Genomic DNA, 22,985 nt, shown 5'->3' with positions numbered 1-22,985 from the left:
TAAACAATTTTCATAGTCAAAAAATTTAAAAAAAAAGTTGATAAAATTTCCATGAGATTTTAGTCTCATATCTAAACTTTTAGTAAAATGTTAGACTCGGCAAGAGTACCATATACTTTGCATATGATTTGCACACGATGATTCAGTGTTACGTGCAATGGACATGAGGAATGTAGACTCACAATCTTGTACACACACCGTGTTTTTTTTTTTTGAATCCGATAAAAATTTTCTATTGACCATCAAAATAAATTCAAAAAAACATAAAATGATCCCACAATCTTGTCAAACTTTTTTAAAATTAATTACATTGGACAAAAACCTTTACTAGGCGTTGATCCAGATGTTTGTTTATGTTACTCATGTCAAATCATTTGCACTGTACCCCATGAGAAACACACCATGCTTGATACGAGAACAGATATCTTGGGCGTATATTAAGTAACGAATGCAACTCAGTTTATGTTAAGAAAAATATATATTGCTACCTCAACGATTCCTCTGGAGTCGATCTCACAGATACGGAGATAATTTATTCAAGTACACAAGCATCAAGCGCATAATGAAATCGACACCATATCATCACCTCCTAGGATTGATCCATGACCATTACGCTAATAATACCATACATCTACCATTTGTGCTGCGCCCTGAGGGCAACTCAGTTTATATTAAGGATTCCATGATAAGAGGTGTATAGTATTACCAGATATCTCATTCGGCAGCCTACAGCAAGAACAAAAAAAATACATAGCTGGTGAAAAGTTCTGGGCTTCCTAAGGGCTTACAGTTGTTGGAACAAAATTGTGATCAATATCTATACAAAGCACAAAAAAGTGCTCCGGTGAAAATTGAATGGGTAGAACTAGAAGTTATGAATCTCTTTGACAACAATCTTCCTTCTCTAACCAATGAATAAATTTAGATATGCAAAGAAAAAATGTTTCTGGTATCTTGTTGCCAGAATGAACTGCCAATGAGGAAAAAATGTCTAGAAGAAACCTGCGGGTGTTAGATTTCGCTAATGTTCGTAGAAACATGGCGCCCCATACTTCTGGTGCCAAGCTAATAGCTCGCCTCAGGGAGCAAAACCCATTGACCAATCTTGTTGCTAAAGCGTCTTTCTGCCAACATAGAAAAACAATACCGATGTAAGAAATTGAAAGGAAAACAAAAACTTGGAAAAAGTGATGCTACAAAATCTCACTCTGAAATCTTTGAATGACCAAAATTGTGAACGATATTCTAAACTGATTTTTTTTTTTTGCAAAAACTGTAAAAAAAAAACATGAAGCTTAACTTTATGAAGCGGCTTTTATATATGGCACTTGCTGCACTAATGACAAGCCAGTTTGGCTGGTTTCATATAATGCCATAGTTTAATTTTGTAACACGACCATGTTTGATCATAATTGATGCTACATGTCAGTTATAGCATGTCGCATATGGTTGTAGCAAATGCTACTAGTTCGTTATATTAGGTGTCACAGTTTAGTTGAAGTGATACGGTTTGATTTTGTTGTAAACTGGCACACTAAAAGTTGTTGTTGAATTACAGAGGGTGTCATGATTTGATTAATGTACCACATTTTGATTTTGTTGTATATTGATACAATAGGTAGGTGCTACCATAGTTTGTAGAATCTCAATCTAGTATGATCCAGAAACACCAAATCGTTCTTGGATCGTGTAGAATCGTTTTTTATGATGGAATCAGAGCAGGATTGGTGGGATCAGAGCAGGATCGGTATGATCCTACATTACAAATGATTCTACACATTCTTTTTTGGGGGTTGCTTTATTGGTCTTTAAACTGGATCATCTTGTGAACCAAGGGAACATTCTTGAGGTTGAATGTGATTATTATTATTATTGTGTTAGTAGAAATTTTATAATCTTGTATTTTGTGATATGAAAATATAAATATTATTTAGTATTATTGTGTTAGAATGGTAGTTAAATTACTAGTTAATTTAAATTTATACATGTAATAATATCATCTGTAGTGTCAAGTGTCGACGATTGTATGTATATGTAAAATTATTAATTTATTTATATACAAAATGATCTTTTTAAACATTTTTTTAATTATTAATTATGTACTATAAAATTTCTAAGTGTTTTTGATAGGATGGTACGATTTTACGATCCAATCCCGATAGATCCGATCCTGACCCTAAATCGATCTTACATAGGATCACGATAATACAAAACATGGGCGCTAAAGTTCAGTTATAATTGGTGCCACAACTTGATTGGAAAAACCCACAGTTTGGTTTTCCTATACAATGGGAAAGTTCAATTTTGCAAGGTGCTACAACTTGATTACGCAGGTGGCCACAGTCTAGTATAACAAAACCAGTATGCTTTGAGATTAGTGTTGCACGTGTCATTTTATGAAAACCCTTTGACTAGATCTTTGGTGCAATGGCTATCATATAAGTTCTATCCGGAAAAATGAATAGCAGGTTTAAGTAAAAGAAGAAAAAAATGCAATGAGATCACTTTGCTGGGATCCACCATAGAGGGGTCAAGACTTAAGCTACTGTAGTTTGTAAGAATGTTCAAACTGATACTGAATCTTTAAGGTTACCAGAAAAACCATGGTGAAAACTTAACTGGTGTTAATAGTTGGAGTGACTAACCTCGAGCTCAGAACTTTCCGTTGTCTTTTGGCTGTCAAACATGCATGACAAGCCTGCTGCTTCTTCAATAAAAGTGTCTGCAGCTTTGAGAATATCTTGAACCAGAAAAACCCGAACTCTCCAACCTTTTTCTGACAACACAAAATTGAGCAAATCCTCTGTGGAAGCAACCACAGAACGCATGTCAAACCCTTTCTGCAACAAAGTGGCTTCATTTTCTGTTTCAGCTGATTGTTCAGAGATAGCTGATATCTGAAGGCACCAATCAACATTAGTAACGTGTCAATGAAAACTGTACTTGGAACAATATTTTAAACAATAAGGACTAATTAAGATTTCCAGGAAAATGCAAACTACTGCAACAAATCAGGCAGGAGAATAGGAAATTATCATGGGCCAAACTGTCTTACTAAAATTTAATCCTATAGATTTTCTGGAATTTGCCAAGTCATGCCTATTATCCACATGATGAGAAGTAATAATCCAATATCAGAGAATAACATAGTGCAGTATAAAATTTTATGCCTAAAACATTCTTCTTCTGATATTACCCAAAGAAAAGATTCTTGTACACAGTTTCTAAGTTTCCATGGTTTCTAAGTTTCTAAGAGGTCATTGTGCTGATTGCAAGCAATAGCACTAAAAACCATGCCATCTACAAAAAATGAATCCAACTCAACACAGAAAAATCATTCTTAATCCACATCCTGATTTAACAACAGAAATAGATCATAAAAGAGCATATTAACAGACAGAATAAATTAATTAGATAAGTACTATTTTTTACTTTATAATCGGGTAATGAAAGTAATAAAAAAAGGCTTTAAGTAATGAAGAATCAAGGAAAAGAAAGCGTGGGTTCATGTTTTCTTCTCACCAGACGCTCCAGCCGATTCCAGCGAATAGAGCCATTGCTTCGTATAAGCAGTTCCCTCAGTATTCTCCTCATATCGGGGTTTGGGTCTGCAAGAAGTCTCCCTATCACATAAGGATATGCACTTTCGACGACTTTAAAACTTGGATCCAATGCTTTAGCAGTCCCTTCCAAGGACCCCAATGCCCTGATAACCAGTGCATAATCAGGAGGCAAAGAGAAGTCGAACTCATACATGATATCATATAATTGATCCATTATCCCCTGCAGAGAATTGCAAATTCTTTTCTGTAAAATAATTGCTTCAGCCTTTGGGAGGATCAGCCATTAAGTTGATGATTTAACAATCAGGATCAGAATCTACATGCAGATAGAATGCATTCTTCCTACAAATCTGCCTTTCCAGTTTACTCCAAGAAAGAGTTTCGAGGTTCAAGGGCATAGTATGATTTGCATGGATGAAATAAATTTCTCAAATGATAGGTTACAATATGATCCAGAATGAGCAAATTATTGTCAGCAAAATGAGCTAGGATGATTAATTTAAAAAATCCAAAATGCAGCCATAAAAGGTTCTCTCCTTAAGATCTTAAAATCAACTGCTAGGATAATAGTTAGTTGGTCAAAAGATGACAACCACAAATAAACTAAGCAAACTAGTGTTATTCATGTCATTTTTCCTGCAGAAATAAGAAAGTAGAGCATCCAAAAAAAAGATGATAACCATAAAAAAAACTACACAATATTAATCTATATGGCCTTTGCCAATGAAGTTTTGATTCTCTCTAACTTTATACTTGAGTAAAGATTTGAGTAAAACACTAGAATAAACTTTTCAAGAGCATAAAGGTCCCAAGACACATATATATTACCATGAGACAATAAACTAACCTGAAAATCATTTGAATGTCTAGATCCTTCCTCACCAAATGATTCATGCAGTGCATCTGCAACTGACTGAATATCTGTCCCATCAGGAATAAATCCCAGGGAAAGGAAGTCATTTGCCAAGCCTGATGAGTCACGATTGACATAGTGTACAAGCTGAATATGTAATGATATCTGCTTGAGTTAGATACTAAGAGAGAAGAAAAACTATTTTATTCTAAGGAAACAACTTGTAGGTGAAGATTAATAATAAAAAAAGGCAATCCGGTGCACGAAGCTCCCCGTCAATGTGAAATCCCAAGGGAGAATAAAACCAAATTGGGTCTATTGTATGCGACCTTACCTTACATTTTGTAAGAGGTTGTGTACAACAAAAGATGAAAAAAATATCCGATTATAGAAATCTCATGATTCATAAGATAATGGATTACGACGAACTCCTATTTTACACCTTGACAGTGGTATTGTATTTTTACAGATATTTCACCCAAACAAGACATTGTTAGTACCATAATTTACAATTTTCATTTCAAAACAAAATTACATCTGCTCCATTCAATAAGCCACTGGACCTTTATGAGATATTCAAGGACACATAATCTATGGTCCAAAATCCACTGTTGCATAGCCTTCTAATAATCATAATATGCACCATGTAGTTTCTTATCAATGTCCATTATACCTTGGTTTAGAAACTCTATTGTCTTATGGGTGTCCTAATTTCCCAGTAGTTACCAAAAACTAAACCAATCTGGCATTTGTTATAGGATCCTCTACATGGCGATCACACAATAATTAATAATGTTTAAAATCATCTCGGTTGTGCCAGCACTTTCAAATATGCCATAATTTGGTACTAACATTAGAAGGGTACTAATGATAGCAGCAAAGGCATTCACAGATCTATCTATGGCATTTGCATCTGTGAATGGTGTTATGTAGCTGGGAGGGTCTAAAATGGGAGATTATTCAACCAACACATCCCATTTCCAAATGAAGATGTTATAGTTTAGTTGATCAATTTGAGCTCGGTACTAGGATCATACTGAATCTAAAACCAATGGTTAGAGTTGGTGACCTAAGCTCACTAGCACAAGATTTTAGGAAACATGAACAGAAACATAAACAAACAAAACACAGATCTGATTAAAGCATATTCCAAACTAGGAAAAAACTTCAGATCAAACCAGTAACTGCAATTCCATGTGACAAGGATAAACACCATCTCAAAGCAATCAAACACATTAACAATATAATTTCTGAACAAGTAACAAGAGCAATTTCTAATGCAACACAATACACATGATCTAAGATATCACTTGCATAAGGTATCAATTCATTGAACTTATCATAAATTCCAGAATCCACTAATAAATTATAGATGCTGGACAAACAAGAACTAGTGATTTGTTAGTAGTGACATATAATGTAGCTCACCATTTGGATAAGTCCTACACGGAAGTGGCGGGGAATATCACCCATCATACCAAAATCAAAATATGCTAGAGATCCACTCTCAGTGACCACAAGATTTCCAGGGTGAGGATCAGCATGAAAGTATCCTTCTTCAAGCAATTGCCGCAATGAACAGTACAGCCCCTGAAGTTGGTAAAAATATTAGCATAAGCCAATAAGTTAAAATTGAGAGAAAATAGACTAATCTAATAGGAGTAAATGACTACTGTGAAATCTATTCCTATGATGTGCTGATGCTCATGAGACAACCTTTCCTCTCCCAAAATGAACTAACCTCATCAGATTTAATAATGATGATTGGCGAGGCTTCACCTAACCATAGTTTGCACTTTAGGATGTTTAATGGATAAGTTGAATTCTCCATGTATGTTTGATAGCAATTAGAAGGTTGGTCAACAAGAAAATATTAATATATGTATCTTAATGCTGTTTAAGTATTTACATCTATTTTTAAAATTTAATCAAACACTTTGTTCGGATAGACTTAGTTGTGTAGTTACACCAAGTGATGGCCAGTGTTTAAAAGCCCACCTCCAAGGTGCACCCTGCCAGTATTTTCAGGCTTTAGAATCAAGAAAAAAGGGAAAGAAAATAACTCAAAATTTTCACACTGGAAAATTTTCAGCCCTAGCATGTTATATTTTATCATACCACTATATGGAAAAGAAGAATAAATATGCATGATAAGGAGAACACTCCTTACAAGAGGTTACACTGTGACAAACGAAATGAGTGATGTTTATACTATAAATTCAAGACAACATCAATGCACGACATCCCTTTGTAAAAGGTTACGGATATAATTTTCTGATTGCAGTAGAAATACTACTTTCTTAAATCAAAGAGGTATCAGAAATACAGAGTACCTTCACTAGTTTTTATATGAACATTAAAAAACCAGTGCACTCTACTCTTGTCTGTTTCGTCCATACAGCTCTAAACTACATTGAAACTGTTATGCAATGATATATAAACAACTAATTTGACTGGAATATAATAACCCATGCATCATCCCATATATGTTTTCTTGCTGGAACGAAATATGGGATATTATGAAGCATCAAAAAGTACAGATTCAAATTTCCCCTTCAGGATATGCAATTGAATTAAACTATCAAACAGAAATGACAATATAGAATGCTCAGAATTACTTGATCGATTAACTGTTTCCGATTCAAATTAGCTTTGTTTATACGATGAGCATCTGTCAGCTTGATTCCATCTATCCACTCCATTGTAAGCAGAGCCTTCCGTGTGAAATTCCAGTAGATCTTAGGAACTTTGATGGATTCTGTTCTAGGATTATCATGACTATTAGCTGTGATATAAGCTGAAGTTGGATAAATAAAGCAAGAAGTTCTAAGCCATGGAAGAAACAAAGCATCAGTAACACTTAAATGTAAGGAAATGGATAATGCAGAATAAATAAATAAATTTAGCAAATAAAACAGAATCGTGAAGAAAATAAATGTCATAATTAAAAAGAATCAAAGAGACATGAAATTTATTAAATAAATCGTGTAAGAAACTACATTGAACTTTTGTATTTGAGCAATCAATATAGGTATGCACCATGACCCCCATTGTAGTGCCCCAATGTAGTCAAAGTAATGGGGGAATAATATATTAGCTTGGCATGTGCCTCAAGTTATCTGATTGTAACAACCATCTCTATCAACAAAAGAGCCCCTGTGATGAAATGGATAAGAGGTAATTCATCAAGTGATATGCGCACTATCCATTCACGGTATTCCACAAGTTAAGGATTCAGTATCAGCAGCATCACAATCTAGCATTTTCATGGGGCATGCCAATTAGCTACTTCTGACTATGATATCATATTCATTGGATCACAAAATGGATGAAAATAGATAAAGTAAAGATATATATCTAAGGTAAAAACATTATGTGTAATACAACTTGGAAGTGATAATAGCTGTTCCAAGGCTTATTGATTTCTTGATCACTCCTATGAGGCATTCCAGAATCCTCAATACTGACAGAAGAACCTCACATTTGGCTAATTATACAAGAAAAGTAGATGCAATTAACCAAGAATCAAACAAATTGGCCATTTTCTATCAAATTAAGTTGATTACCTTCTATCACACACAAATCAACCACAAAAGCAGGAGACGAAGCAAGAGGGGAAAATGGATGATAAAGTTCAGTCCAGGTGGGATGTGAGGTTTGCATCAAGGATGAGAGGAAAATTGCACGGAGACTTAGCACAGATGCTAAGGTGAGCAACAAAGCTTGTAGTACAATGACAGTCAATAAATTTAGCAGTAAAAGCAATCGGCGACAAATCTCTAATTGACGCATGAGGTGAAGCCTCAAACAAGGCATTGGCAACAAAGCTCTAGTTGGGGCATGAGACAAAGCCTTAAACAAGGCGCATGTATATGGATTGTGGACAAATACTTTACAGTAAGGACGAGAGGCATAATGCACAGAGGATTGGCTCAAAATTTAAAGTGAGCAATGAAGCTCACAGTATGATGATGGCCAACAATTCAGCAACAGGTGCAATCAGCAGCAAAGCTCTATAGTGGGTGCATGCAATAAAAACTCAAAAAGTGATGCAAGAAGATGGACAAAGTTCCTTTAGGACTCATCAAACCAAAATCACACTGAAGTTTTATATATTAAGTTATACTTCATTAATACATTTATTTGATACTATTAATTAATCCCATTATCTATTGAATACTTTCATAGTTAAAACATTCCTAACAATTCTAATTGTTTTTTCTTCTGTACATAAACACAATGTAACAGTAGCATCACTCAAATTCCTTTTTGTTATAACCAACAGACACCCAAATAGTGTCCATGTCAACTAAACTTGGGTCAAAATAAAAAAAAATTTTAAAAAAAAAAGCTAAAGTTAAAAAGATCTAATTATGCAAATGCTTGAACAAAAAGAAAAAGGTTAAATGAAACTGCTCTGAACTTACTTGATGCATAGAGGGAAGCAAATCTTTCTGCATTTTGTGCTTCCAGGATGTAATCAATTTCATCAAACATGTGTCTAACCTATTCATTGTCAGACCAGATCAGAAGCATGTTATAGGCAACAATATAACAGCAAGGCTTTGACTACAGAGGACACAAAAAAGTAACCACCAGAATATAACATGGGTGTCAAGCTTCAAAAGATCTAAATAATTAGCATCATACCTATCCTGCAGAAAATTGTAATACATAAGCAAGAAATTTACACTAAAAGTGAGCCATAAGTTCTATCCTTTATCATTTATTTATCTTATGTCATTAAGATTATTTTTTCTCTCCCATTTGTTATATGACTAGATTTTCCTAACCTTAACTTACAGGTTTTCTGAGAAGAGCCAAATAGACAAGCATCATGATTAGCGAATATTTAGTCTATTGTGATTGCAAAGTGTAGAATAGAAACCAGATCTGACTTTTGGAACTTGGAAGAGAAAATGACTCTACAGTGATCAGAATAGGTTTTTCCCTGGCAGAGATGGGATTCAGGTTATTCCACTATCAAGAAATTACTTTAGTTAGTCAATTTGTTATTCGAAAATAGCTTTTTGTTACCAACTAGGATCAACTAGGGTCTGGTACAGTTTTAACAATTTTTTAACTTTATATTTCTAAAAGGAACTTTAATTAGATTTTATTGTTAAATCATGTTTTTGAGTTTTTTATATGGAAACTAACTCAACCCCAAAAATCTAAAAACCTGAAACCCACGTCCAAGGTTGATAAAAAAATTTGAATTTTGCAATTCGTTAGGTTTAGCCGCATCCTTGGATTTTTTGAATGCCTGTAGTTTTACAATTAGTAAATTTCACAAAGCCAATATTATTAATTCAAAACAGATTCAATACAAGGGATCTTAACCTTTTATAGGCAGGTAATGAGGTTAGTTCTTGTAAAAGTACCTCTTAATTACCTAAACCCTTCAACAAATTCCCAAATGAATCTAAAAAACTTTTTTTTTAAAATCTAAACGAGCTCCCAAATAAATCTAAACATCCTTTTAAATGTTTTTTTTTAAAAACCACTAACTAAATCTCCCTTTTAAAGAATCCCTGGCTATGTCTGTCACACCCTCAAGGAATGAAAGTTGCAATATGCCTTTCAGAAAGGGAATTTAGAACCTGTGGACAGAAGATCCTAGTAAAAAATTCAAGCAATGTCAGTACCTGTCATTACAATGGCAATCGAGTAATAAAGTTCTATAGTCCATTTAGAGACTTCTGCCAAATTAACATCTCAATTTCAGTATAGGCACTCAAACTTATTCAAGAGATTACCTAAAAGAGAATACAAAAATCAAAGACACATAGAAACATCAGAAAGATAAGTGGAAATCAATACATAGTAACAAGGATCATGCTCACCATCTCATTGACAGCTACCAAGAGATCTTTGCGAGCCTTCGCAAATCGTTTCAATTGCCCCCCAATCATATGAAACAATAGCGCGTCGAGGGTCAGAAAAAAACTCATGCCAGGTCTTTGTACTTTGACAGCTACCAGCTCCCCAGAATGCAGATGAGCTGCATGACTTGATATATCAAAGGGATGGTGTTTAACCTCAGAGATTCCAGAAAATTTAGACCTCCATAATGGGAGTTAACAAAGACATTCGCATTGATATAGATTGCTAACCTTTATAAACTTGACCCAAGGATGCTGCTGCAATTGGTTTTGGACTTATATCTGCAAAGGTTTGATTAATTGGAAGTCCCAACTGAGATTCAATAGACTTGATTGCATCAATAGTAGAATATGGCGGTATTTGATCCTGAATTTAAAAAATGAAATCAAATATAGATTAAGAAATGTTAAATGAAAGTATTAAAACCGGAGTTAGAATAACAAGGATGCATAATGGCTTCAAGCTCATTTAGTAAGCCATATAAAGTCTCCTGTAGGACATGCCCAAGCCTAATCATCTGCTAGTGTTCGCAAGCATAAATATGTTGTATTGTGACTCATTATGTAATTCAGAATCAAATGCATAAAGTTGAAGTTCACTAATTTCTTTCTGTAAATGTATTGGCTTCTAAATACCTGTAGCTTGGAAAGCTCTTGACAATAAGCACTGGGTAATATATCAGATCGTGTGCTAAGTGCTTGCCCAAGCTGCAAAAAAGGAAAAATACAAGAGTTATTTACATGTTCCACAGTAGGCAAATAATGTGTTAAAGTGCATCATGGCCTGGCAAGCAGCTGAAAGATATAAAAATGTAAAATCCAATGTTTAAACTAGTCAATTACAAAAGGAACAAATAAATAAGCTCCAGTTCTTTTTTATAGGAAAGCCAGCCAGCCACAAGCAAGATTGGATGCAAAAAATAACCACACCTATCATATATATATCTAGGAAGGTCAAGATGCACAAGCAAGCACAGTTATCCAAAGAAAAAGCTAGTTCTGTTCTTCAATAATTTTGCCATACATCAGATAAGCATTTTAAATTTTTTTTCCTATATACTTCTCAAACAAATGATCAAGTCATCAAACTCCTGAAACAGGATACTTTTCTTTTTTTTTTTTTTTTCACACTATAGCCAGTTATAAAAAGAAAAGTAGATATAATAACAAAGAATCACACTATAGCCAGTTATCTAAGATCAAAAAGTTATCTATTGTAATATGCTCATAATTCATGCTATGGTAGTTGCCAATTTTTCAAAAAAAAAACATTAATAATCAAAATATTGAAATTTTAGTACCACCAGTCAAAAAGCACATGAGTCTGAAAATAGCACACTTAATTCATTACAATTGGTTGATAGACTAAGCAGTATTGTATAAGGATCCAAGCCAATCATTGAGATCAGACATTGTATGGTTAGCAAATTTAGAAAATACTAATCATGTTACAAAATTGAGAAACGATCCTGAGCAGCTGTCATCAAGCTCCTAAAGGATTATCCAATCCTCTATTACAGATAATTGTGTACAAAAGGTGTAGTTGCCAGTTGCAGGCATGTAGACAAAATGGATATCATTAACCAGAAAACTTCTGCACAAAGACAATAATAGAAATGCCCTTTTCTAAATAATCAATAAACTCAGTAGTAGAGTTAACTTTGACAATCAATAGTCATGGATGCCCAATAAGAGCCATTCATGATAGGAAAGAGAAAGACAAATAAATAATAATATGAATGGAAGGGAAAAAATAAAACTTTAAGTGGATTACCTTAATATAGAAAGGGCCTAAGCGAATGAGAGCCTCCCTAAACTGGAAAAAAAAAAAATACAATTAAACTAATTTCCAGTGAAATTTAAAAAAATATTGAAATATGGACAACAAACAAGTATATAAAAACAACCTGCAGATTATTTACTACTGATTTTTGGTTTTATCCAGGTCAAAATTAAGCTCGGTGGAAAGATATGAGTGACCAAGATAAACCATTTACAAAAATCTCTCCACCATCTTTTTACTCGCTTATTCGTGCCCAAAAAAATAAAATGCTATGAATAAGACTAGCCTAAATATACAATACCGTGTAGTAGAGTTAGTATTTACTTATGATAAGGTAGTAAGACTGCTATTTACTGAACAGGGACAGGTGGACAGGTAATAAGACATCCAATTATGGGCAGTCGATAGTAGACGGTGTTTCCTATGTTGATACAACATTGTATGATATATTACACTATAAAAATAATTATTCTCTGTTAATATAGTACAGTATGGTGTGCAGTATGTACTGGTCCAACTGATAATGTAGATCATCCATTTCACTGATATTTTGAATATAGAGTCTAAATAACTTAACTCCGCCCACGACAAATTAAACCCGTCATGGCCGGTCCCCGGAAGTCTAAATAAGGAGGAGGGCTGCGTTAGGTTGTCAGCCAGTGTCAAACTAAGACAAATGTTCAATGAATGGATCGATTAAACTATTGTGTTAATGCTAGGTTGTTCCCCGGAAGGAATGCATCACAAGGTCTGATTGTAACATCTCGGCAAGAACCGCTACATTTTCAAAACTCAAGTGTAGTGATAAATATGCAAGAGTTCGCATTGTAGGGCTCGACTGTAATATATTTGCAAGGACTGCTACATCTCCATGAAAACTTGTGTAGTGTTAAATAGACAAAAATTCTCTCACCATAGGTTATATAAGAATAAATATTATAGAAAAATTAATAGTCTAAGATTTAGAACATAGAACATAAGAACCCTCACTAATAAAGCATGGAAGTAATAGATACAATGATTAGGAGAAGAATTAATATTTTATGTGTACAAGAGACAAAGTGAATAGGCGAGAAGGCAAAGATGATAAAGAACTCGAGTTTTAAGTTATGGTACATAAGAAAAAGTAAAACAAGAAATAAAGTAAGTATTATTATAGATAGTTCGTTAAAAGATGAAGTTATAAGAGTAGTTAGAAAGGAAGATAGAATTATACCTATCAAGATAGTAATGAAAAAAAAAATCTATGAACATCATTAGCATATATGCATGTCAAGCAAAATTAAATGAAGATACCAAATCAAGATTTTGAGACGACCAAATCAAGGTTTTGGCAGAAGTACAAAATATTCTGTAAATGAAATGATTTTAATAGGAGGCGATCTAAATAGGCATGTCGGAGTGGAAAATGAGGAATATGAGAGCGTGCATGGAGGTTATGGGTTTGAAACAAGAAATGAAGAAGGGAAAACTATATTAGATTTTGCGATAACATATGACTTTTTACTAGCTAAAACGTTTTTTAAGAAAAGAGAAGAACATTTGATCACGTTTAAAAGTAAGAATAATAAATCACAAATTGACTTTCTTATAGTTAGGTAAAAAGATAGAAAAATTTATAAAGATTGCAAGGTCATTCCTGGAAAAAACATAACTACCCAACATAGGTTAGTAGTATTGGATACATGCCTCAAGCATAGTATCAATAGAAAGAAAATATACACAACTCCTAGAATTAAGTAGTGGAAGTTAAAAGATGGAAAGCAAAACATATTTAAGGAGAAGGTAGGAGTACAAGTATTAGGTGAAATATACGGTGACTCTAATACAACATGAGATAAGATGGTATCAAAGTTGAAAATAGTAATCAAGAATGTACTCGGTGAGTCAAAGGGGAATGAGAAAGTACAAGAGAAAGTGAAGAAAAAACGAACAACCTATAAGGAATTATATATTTGTAAGAATAAGAAAAACTTTAAAAAATATATACAAGAGACAAGAAAGAGACTAAGAAAGTAATGAATGAAACTTTTGAATGGTTATATCAAAAATTAAATACAAAAGAAGAAAAAAGAAACATTTATAAAATAGTTAAAATGAGAGAGAGAAAGATAAAAGATCTTATCTAAATAAGATGTATTAAAGATTAATGCAATAGGGTACTAGTAAATCATAGAGAAATAAGGTATTTTCATCAAATTTTTAATGAAGGTTTGGGTGACCAACTTAACTTAGGTAATTTAAGTAGGTAAAATGAGTATAGAAAATTTAAATTTTTATCGTAAAATTCAAACTTTAAAAGTAAAACAAGCTTTACATAGGATGCAAAATAGAAAAACTGTTAGACCAGATGATATTCTGATAGAGATATGGTAGTGTCTAGGGAAATACAGTATTGAATGACTTACAAAATTATTTAATATGATATTGAAAACGAAAAAAAATATCTGATCAATGAGGGTAAGTACTCTAGTACCCTTATATAAGAATAAGGGGGGCGTACAAAATTGTGCAAACTATAGGGGTATTAAATTAATGAGTCATACCATAAAATTTTTGAAAAAAATAATAAAAAAGAATTAAGGAAACCACGGTGACCAAAAATCAATTTGGGTTCATGCCTGGAATATCAACAATAGAAGCTATGCATCTTCTCGGGCAACTAATTGAAAAATATCGGGAGTAAAAGCAAGATCTACACATAATATTCATTGACTTAGAAAAAACTTATTATTGAGTCTCAAGAGAAATTATATGGAGAATTCTAAAAGAGAGAGGTGTTAGCGTAGCATATATTGAACTAGATGTAACAACCAGAGTGAAGACTTCAGGCGGTTTAACTGAAATATTTCCAATAAAGATAAGGTTACAACGAGGATCAACTCTAAGTCTATCTTTTTACATTCAAGACATAGTACCGTGGTACATGTTTGCAAATGATATTGTTTTGGTAGATGAAACACGTGAAGGAGTAAATACTAAGATAGAATCTTTGTGAGAAACACTAGAAGTGAAAGATTTTAGACTTAATAGAATAAAGACAGAATATATGAAATTTATGTTTAGGAATATTAGACGTAATGAGACAATTATTAAAATAGGAGATGACGAGTTGCTTGGAACTAAGAGCTTTAAGTATTTATAATTATTTTTGCAAAAATGATAGATGAATTGAGAGAGATATCTTACATAAAATACAAACAGAATGGTTGAAATGGAGGAGAACGTCGGGTGTTTTATATAATCGTAAAGTACCTCTAAAACTTAAAAGGAATACAAAACGGTGGTTAGACATGTTATGTTATATAACACTGAATGTTGGGCTATGACTTGAGCACATGAGCAAAAAATAAGAGTTGCAAAGATAAAGATGTTAAGATGGATGTATGGGCATACGAAGATAGGCAGAATAAGAAATGAGAGCATTAGAGCGAAAGTCAGAGTTACATTTATTGAGGGAAAACTCTGAGAGACACATTTATGCATAGATGACCAATAAATACTCCAGTTAAGCGATGTGAAACTATGACAAATACGCACATCAAACGAGGAAAAAGAAGACCAAAAAAGACTTGGTTAACAATAATAAACTAAGATAAACTTTATTTAAGTATAGATGATGATATAGTAGAGGATAGAGCCTAATGGCATAGAAGAATATATATAGCCAACTCCACCTAGTGGGATAAGGCTCGTTGTTGTTGGTTGGGGTTGTAGAGTCTAAATAACTTATGAAATTATAGCAATATTCAACCTACCACAATACCAAGAAATTGACTTAGGGTAGAACACTTATACACTTCTACACCAACTTCAAATTACTTGTATTGACCCAACTTATGGCCAAAGTTACACACATCTGCACTTAGCCTGATCGCTGCCAAGAATTGTTGATATCTCCTTTGCCATTCTTTTTAGCATTAGTGACCAAAGCACACCGTACCCTTCATCTTCCTTTCTCTACAGGATGCAAATAAGTTCTTGAATCCTTGTCCACAACATAAACTAGTTTAATATGCAGGAAGCATTACAGGCATTCTTGTAGCTGTTGTATTCCCATTTTCATCTCTAAGTCATTCCTACAAGCTAAAGAGTAAATCTTTATACACAACAAATATTTTATTCAATATGCATTAATTTATATTCGCACATCAAACAGAGGTGAAAAAAAGACAAAACTGGCGTGATTAAGATTAGTAAAACTAGTATAAAATTTGGGAAGCTTCCACTACTCAAAAACGCAGTGTCCAGTTTAGAATTCTAATAAAAAAAAGATAAAGAGCTGAATCTGTTTATGAATTGCGATTAATTAGCAAACAGCAGGAAAAAGATGTTACAGAGGATGACTGGTTCACCTTGACAGCTCGCTTCCTTATATCTCGGACAAAGAAATGCCATACGGTCAGTTTGGCCAGGTAAAAGGAAATGATCGCCGCTCTATACAGCGCCAAGAAGGGACCAAACCGATGATAAGAAAACCAGGACTTGGATCCGTGGGCTCCGAGGATGTGCCTAAACTCCGTCTCCAACGACTCCTTGCGCAGCTTGGCGTACTCCGCCGACGGCCTCTCCCCATGGACACTCGTGAAGCCAGTGGAAAACCTAGAATCCCAATCAAAGTGAATGACACACGAACCAATAAACAGTCTGTTAAAGCATCGAAGACTCACTTCCGAATCAGAAGAAACGACCAACAACTCCCGATCCGGAGGCCATCTGAGGGTCTAATCAGCGAGCAGTCAGAGGAATCGGGCCGACGACAAAGATCTGAAAAACGAGCATTCTTGCAATGAGAGAGCGAGCGAGTCAAAGAAGGAAAAGGGAACGGGAGGAGGGTTACGAGGGGAGGGAAGATGTCTCCAGCGGCGGCGATTGAGGAGCAGCGGGCGGAAAGCATTCGTCATCGGCGAACCCTAATTGCTCGAACGCATCGGCCGAGGAGGAAGAGAAGCGATCGGAGAGAGGCGGGGAAGAGGAAGGGGAGGAGACTGCGAAGGGAAACCGCACCGCCTTGTGCTCGCCGCAGTGTCGGTGGCTGAACTCGCCGCAGCCGTGGCTGTTCTAAATACATGGACCGGACCCGACCCGACCGGATGGCTTCCAAATCGATTCAACCGACCGATTAATTGGAGATCCGAAATTCCGAATGCAGAAATAGTTCGACGACCGATGAAAATTTATTTAGCCCCATTTTAAAATAAATTATATCATAATTCGATAACAACTATATCTCATTCCATGAAACTCACTATTGTAGTATTGTGATTCCGAAATAATGATACGCGGTAAGACATCCAAGTTGTCCTAACCCCTGATTTCTAACTACGGTATATTTGTAAAAATTTTCTTCCAATCAAAGGATGCTGGCATATTTATAAGAATTTTCTTCGGGATGCGCTTCCAGATTTAAACTTCCGTGGACCGAATAGGCATGAAAAGTAAAATTTCATCAAAATAATAATAATAATAATGATATGCTACATAAAATAGTCAATTAGATTCTGTCAATTTTTCATTTTTATAAAACCCACTATTGTGGATCCTCTTTAAAATAAATTATATATTTAAAATAAATCCAGAATAAAACAAATGTTTTCCTTTAAATATTTTAAATTTTTAAAAGAGCATTTTGATGATTCTAACATTCTAAAATATTTTTTGAAATAGAAAATAACCGATATTCAGAAATTCAATTAGATTAATCCAAACTTTTAATTTTTTTAAAAAAAAATATTCATAATGGATTGATGTGTTATATCACAAATCTAATATAATAAATTTAAAAATCTACTGAAACAATCGTTTTAATACATAACAATAACAATAGACCGTTAATGAAAGAACAATCAACAAATAAATATATATATATATTGATAAATGTAAAAGTTAATTATCTAATTTGAATATTCCAGTGTGATTCAATAAATTATCATTATTTTTTGAAAAAGAATAATCAATTAATCTGAATTAACTGATTTTATATTGATTCGATTTTAATAACAAACTTGGATCAATTCAATTTCAACAAGTTCGATTGGATTTTAATCGAATATTCAAGCTTAAGTATATATTGAAATCTGATTAAATTTGAATTTGACCTATAATTAAATATTAAAATAAAATCATTATTTTTATATAAGTTCAATTCATTCAAAATTGTCTAGTTCGACTCTATGCCAAATACAATTTCAACTATGGAAGTCACTAAAACAATAAAAGAGTTTTTTTTTTCTTTACAGTATAAGAAGCCCACAAAGTTATGCTAGTAATTGACTTATTGTATCAAATTCCCGGAACATATTCAATTACAAGCTTTTTAAAAAAAAGTGTAGATGTTTGAATCGATCAATATCTTGAAGGTCAACTTTAACTTTTGAGTGAGTATAAATTGTACTATGGATTTACCAATAGATGAATTAGAAAAAGGAACACTTCACATATAGTCGTGAGACCGATCGTATGGAGCCGTTATGACGAATTACACCTTTTTGCATAAGAGAAAAAGGGACACTTAGATTACTAAAAAAACAAGTGTAGATTCTCTAACCAAACTTTTTGCATACTAACAATTGCATTGTAAAGTTGCATAAACTCAATCCATTTGCAATACTTGAATGTGTACCATGGAAAATGGATGCAAACAGGAATAACAATTTCAAGAGAAAGAGAAGAAAAAAAACATCAACAATGATTTGCAATTTTACATACAAGTTGACAAGATGAAGAGGTTGATTGACAATTATACAGAATCATAAAGCCTAATGACTGATGGCTTCTAACAAGTGACTTGTATGAACTCTATCCAAGTTTGCTAGATGTTGAAACCCAAGTAGAAGTAATGCAACAGTCAGCAAAATATGTTTAGTTTGATATCATAGTGCCACTTTAAAGTAACACTGTTTAGGATAGAAGAAGCATGGTGTTGAAAGAAAAATAATAAATAGATAAATAAATAAATATGAAAACAAGGAAGAAAACACAATCTAATGTACTCGGAAGTTGGAACCATGGGCCAATTCTACCATGTTGTTCTTAAGCAACATCATCTAGGTTGTGTGGGTGGCAATATAAAAAATTTTGGAACTGAAGCTTTCGAGACATATTGATTGGCAACAGAGTGAATGAGAAACCATTTGTTGGTAGACATACAAGGTTGTTTTGATTCATCAAATGAACATTATATTCCTAAGAATAATGATGCAGAAGTTTATCGATATATCCACCAAGAAAACCAAGGTGTGATTAAACACAAAAACCCAAGGTGTGAAAAAACTAAAAGTGGAAATAAGTCTGAAAAAAACATGTTAAACCAGGATCCATGAGGAAATTTCAGTGTTTGTTAGTATGATTCAGAAACCCCAAAATAAAATGATGAATCAGTTCAGTAATTGGCTATGATGAAACAACTCAAACAGTTCAAATTTGTGCAAGAAATAAGAATGAACCCAAATATGTTAAAGAAGTGTTATCTCTGCTAAAATACTGTGAAAACATAAAATGATCGGCATTAATGCAGTGAAGCACATTCTTTAATCTTGGATGTTCATTTACAGTAGTTAAATCTCAGCAAGTATTGAGAATATATCTACTAGACTACCGATAAGATTGAACCTCCTATTTATGCCAGTTTCCTGAAAAAAATACAAACTATTTGAGAGATGCAAAATCAAGCAATGAGCTGAAAATGAGATTAACAAGGGCATTTCTTAGATATCTGGAAAAAAAATGTAGCTGTAAACACAGAACAGTTTGTCAAACGACAGAAATAATGCAGTTTGTGAGGTTCTTCTAAACTCAATTGTGTGATGTATATTATACTATTTGTTCTATTTGGGAGGAAAAAAGGTAATTCTAAGAAAAAAAATACATAGAACAGTTTGTCAAACAACAGAGTAATGCACTTTGTGAGGTTCTTCTAATCTCCACCGTTCACAATGTATATTACACTAATTGTTCTAGCGGGAAGGAAAAAAACAATCAACACCCTTAAACTTTATCAACTAGCAAGCACACATAGACAATTTAACTTTAAGACTTCACATAACACAGTTCATTATTATAATTTCAACAAAAAATTACATGCAAGTGGTCCAAGAAGAACAAAGAGAACAAGAGATAAAGAAACCCTAGTAAAGTGTTGTCGAAGCATACTATACAGGAAGGGATCATTCATGGCGAGCCAAGAAATGCATCCATAGTTCTCAGACCGCAGGAATATTGTCAAAGGAAAAGCCTTTATACCCCTTGTACGCATAATAAGCTATCCTCGTGTAGTAGAACCCTGGCAAGAACAGCACGGACCCCAAAATCGCGAAGAAAACCCCTAATTCATCCAATTCCAACAATAGGGTATGAAGAAGGACCAGCATAAAGAGTTGGTACCGGACTAAATTGAGAGGGAAATCAGGTACCGTGGGCGCGGTCGCCGCCGACGCGGTTGGCGGCCATGATGGAGCCGACGACGATGGCGAGGGAGCCGAAGACGAGGAGAGCGACGGCGAAGGCGATCTCTTTGATGGGGGGACGGCTGCGGATGGCGTAGCTGGAATCGCCCATCATGATGTCCTCGTCGGAGATGGAGAAGGCGTGGTCGACGTAAGCCATCGGAGGGAGAAAGAGGGAGATCTGCGGCCCGACGACAGAGGGATGCGGAAGGAGAAGGGAAGAAGAGATCGAAGAGGAAACCCTAGGAAGGAAGGAGCACCAGGTCTACCACGCTGCTCTGCGTAGGTTCGCGGTCTCTTTTCCCAGCTGACACGCGACTTAGCGTAAGACAACTGACGCACGAGTAACAACTTACGTCGCGAATACGCTTACGATTAGTCGAGTCGTGACTTGAGAAAATTAGGTACATGATTTCATTCTAGTCCTCCAAAATTTCATTATAAAATATGAATGCTAATATTTCGATAAAGGTCAATCCGTCATCCAGTACGAAACGTGAGGAAGGGCATTGTCTTAACTTCATCGGTCTCCGGGGCAATGGTGTTGCGGTAAAACATTCAAGTTGTTACCCAGATATCTACAGTTCGATCTCCAGTTACGACGTATTTGTAAGAATTTTTTTCTAAATGGAGAGCGCAATCAAAGGATGTTGGACGTCTGATTTACCTTGGTGGCGGATGGAAAACTTCCGTGGGATCAGATCGGTCACCTCCAGAGATAGTCAATAGAACTAACTGAGATTTATCATTGTCTCAACTTCATCAAGATTCGATTCTTATCCATTTTAATAAATTTGTCTCGCACTAATCAATTCAATCACGTTCCAAGAGCAAAAAAAATATGAATATTAACATGCAACAATTTAAGGAGGCATCTCTTTTTATTTGAATCAATCAAATAGAGGGACCGGTTCGATCTCCAGCTATGACGTATTTGCAATAATTTTCCTCTAAATGGAGAGTGAAATCAAAGGATGTTGGACCTCTGATTTATCCTGGTGGCGGATGGAAAACTTCCGTGGGATCGGATCGGTCACCCCCAGAGATAGTCAATGGAACTAACTAGATTTATCATTGTCTCAACTTCATCAAGATTCGATTCTTATCTATTTTAATAAATTTGTCTCGCACTAATCAATTCAATCACGTTCCAAGACAACAAAAAAAAAATGAATATTAACGTGCAACAATTTAAAGAGGCATCTCTTTTTATTTGAATCAATCAAATAGAGGGACCATTCTTTTTCCTTTATCATCAAATAAACATATCGGTATATTTTTATTTTTAAAAATGCTTTTGTTCGGTGTTATTGTAGTAATTATGGAACATTTCAACTAGTAGTTAGGATTTTCAATTAAGAGGGATGAATTTAATAAATTTTAAAAATTAATATAATATAAAATTGAATTATGTAATTTTAAAAATTCAAAAATACTTTTAAAATATAAGTTAAGATTTTTTAAAAATTTTAAAAAGTGTAAATCGATTTCACAAGTCTATTTACGAAATTGAATATAAATTTAAATATAAAAAATTCCTATCTTAACTTTTAATTTTAATTGAAATAATGATCCGTGGATCCTCAAAATTTATCTATGACTTAAAATCAAAGAATCATTTGTAATCTCACTTCTTTATAATATTTAACACATCTAAGATTTCCATTCCAATCCAAATAATCATCCTAGCTAGCAATCTAATAAAATAAAGTTTATACTTTACCCTTGTCTTTCAATTAATGAAATATGAAAGAAGAAAAGAATAACTTACTCCTCTTATTGTTGCTGTGGTCGGACAAAGGGAGAAAATGAAAAGGTTGCTCGCTGGAAAAAAAAATTAAAAGAAAGATTGTTGTCTTTGAAAAAAGAAAGATTGCTGATCCAGTGGGCAATCAGCTATCACATGACTATGCGATCTACAGTGATTACATTTTTTATTCTGATCTTTTTGGTCCGAATACGAAGTATTACGGAACTGTCCTCTAGACGGCTGTCCAGTTCTCTGTCCCTTTTGAGCAGTCGGCTGAAAGTCTGGACTCTTCATCTTACCACAAGCATTCTACTTTCCAATCTTTTTTTCTTTCTCTCTAGATATCTGCTGCCGAATTAACTCGATAGTAAGTGCCCGGTCTAAGGCCTCTCTGTACAAGCTGATAGAAGACCCGGACATCCGAACTCGTATATAGGTGGAAAGGCCCTGCATAAACTGAACCATCCGGTCCTCGTCCTGTGCCACCAGTTGTGGACAGAACTCTACGAGTTTAGAGAATTTCGTATTATATTCTGTAACAGACTTTTCTCCTTGCTTCAAACTCAAGAACTCCTGCCGGCGTGCCATACGGAAAGTAGCTGGGAAAAATTATCTCTCGAATGCCTCTCTAAAAGAAATCCAAATCACCTCCTGAGCTCCAAAGATGATCTTCTGAGTCTTCCACCAGGTAAGAGTCTGGTCTCGAA

The 22,985-nt window shown here is 34.3% G+C and overlaps 2 protein-coding genes across 2 annotated transcripts; both read right to left on the bottom strand.

The window, feature by feature from the left end:
- Nucleotides 1–677: 677 nt before the first annotated feature.
- On the bottom strand, nucleotides 678–17,098 carry LOC141816906 (uncharacterized). The gene is made up of 14 exons (XM_074704629.1): nucleotides 16,925–17,098; nucleotides 16,755–16,851; nucleotides 16,440–16,686; nucleotides 12,076–12,117; nucleotides 10,938–11,009; nucleotides 10,533–10,668; nucleotides 10,263–10,420; nucleotides 8,844–8,922; nucleotides 7,035–7,174; nucleotides 5,845–6,006; nucleotides 4,411–4,563; nucleotides 3,523–3,783; nucleotides 2,646–2,897; nucleotides 678–1,124 (listed from the first exon to the last, which is right to left on the bottom strand). The coding sequence occupies exons 1-14, from the start codon at nucleotides 16,986–16,988 to the stop codon at nucleotides 873–875; spliced, it is 2,115 nt and encodes a 704-aa protein (XP_074560730.1). The 5' UTR covers nucleotides 16,989–17,098; the 3' UTR covers nucleotides 678–872.
- A 3,021-nt stretch (nucleotides 17,099–20,119) lies between these two features.
- On the bottom strand, nucleotides 20,120–20,831 carry LOC141816916 (uncharacterized). The gene is made up of 2 exons (XM_074704639.1): nucleotides 20,496–20,831; nucleotides 20,120–20,407 (listed from the first exon to the last, which is right to left on the bottom strand). The coding sequence occupies exons 1-2, from the start codon at nucleotides 20,686–20,688 to the stop codon at nucleotides 20,286–20,288; spliced, it is 315 nt and encodes a 104-aa protein (XP_074560740.1). The 5' UTR covers nucleotides 20,689–20,831; the 3' UTR covers nucleotides 20,120–20,285.
- Between the last annotated feature and the right edge of the window lie 2,154 nt (nucleotides 20,832–22,985).

Source organism: Curcuma longa, unplaced genomic scaffold (assembly GCF_044706935.1).
Source record: "Curcuma longa cultivar G26 ecotype Majalengka, Jawa Barat unplaced genomic scaffold, ITB_CL_G26_1.1 contig_18626, whole genome shotgun sequence".
NCBI lineage: Eukaryota > Viridiplantae > Streptophyta > Magnoliopsida > Zingiberales > Zingiberaceae > Curcuma > Curcuma longa.
This window is presented reverse-complemented; position numbering and strand designations above follow the sequence as displayed.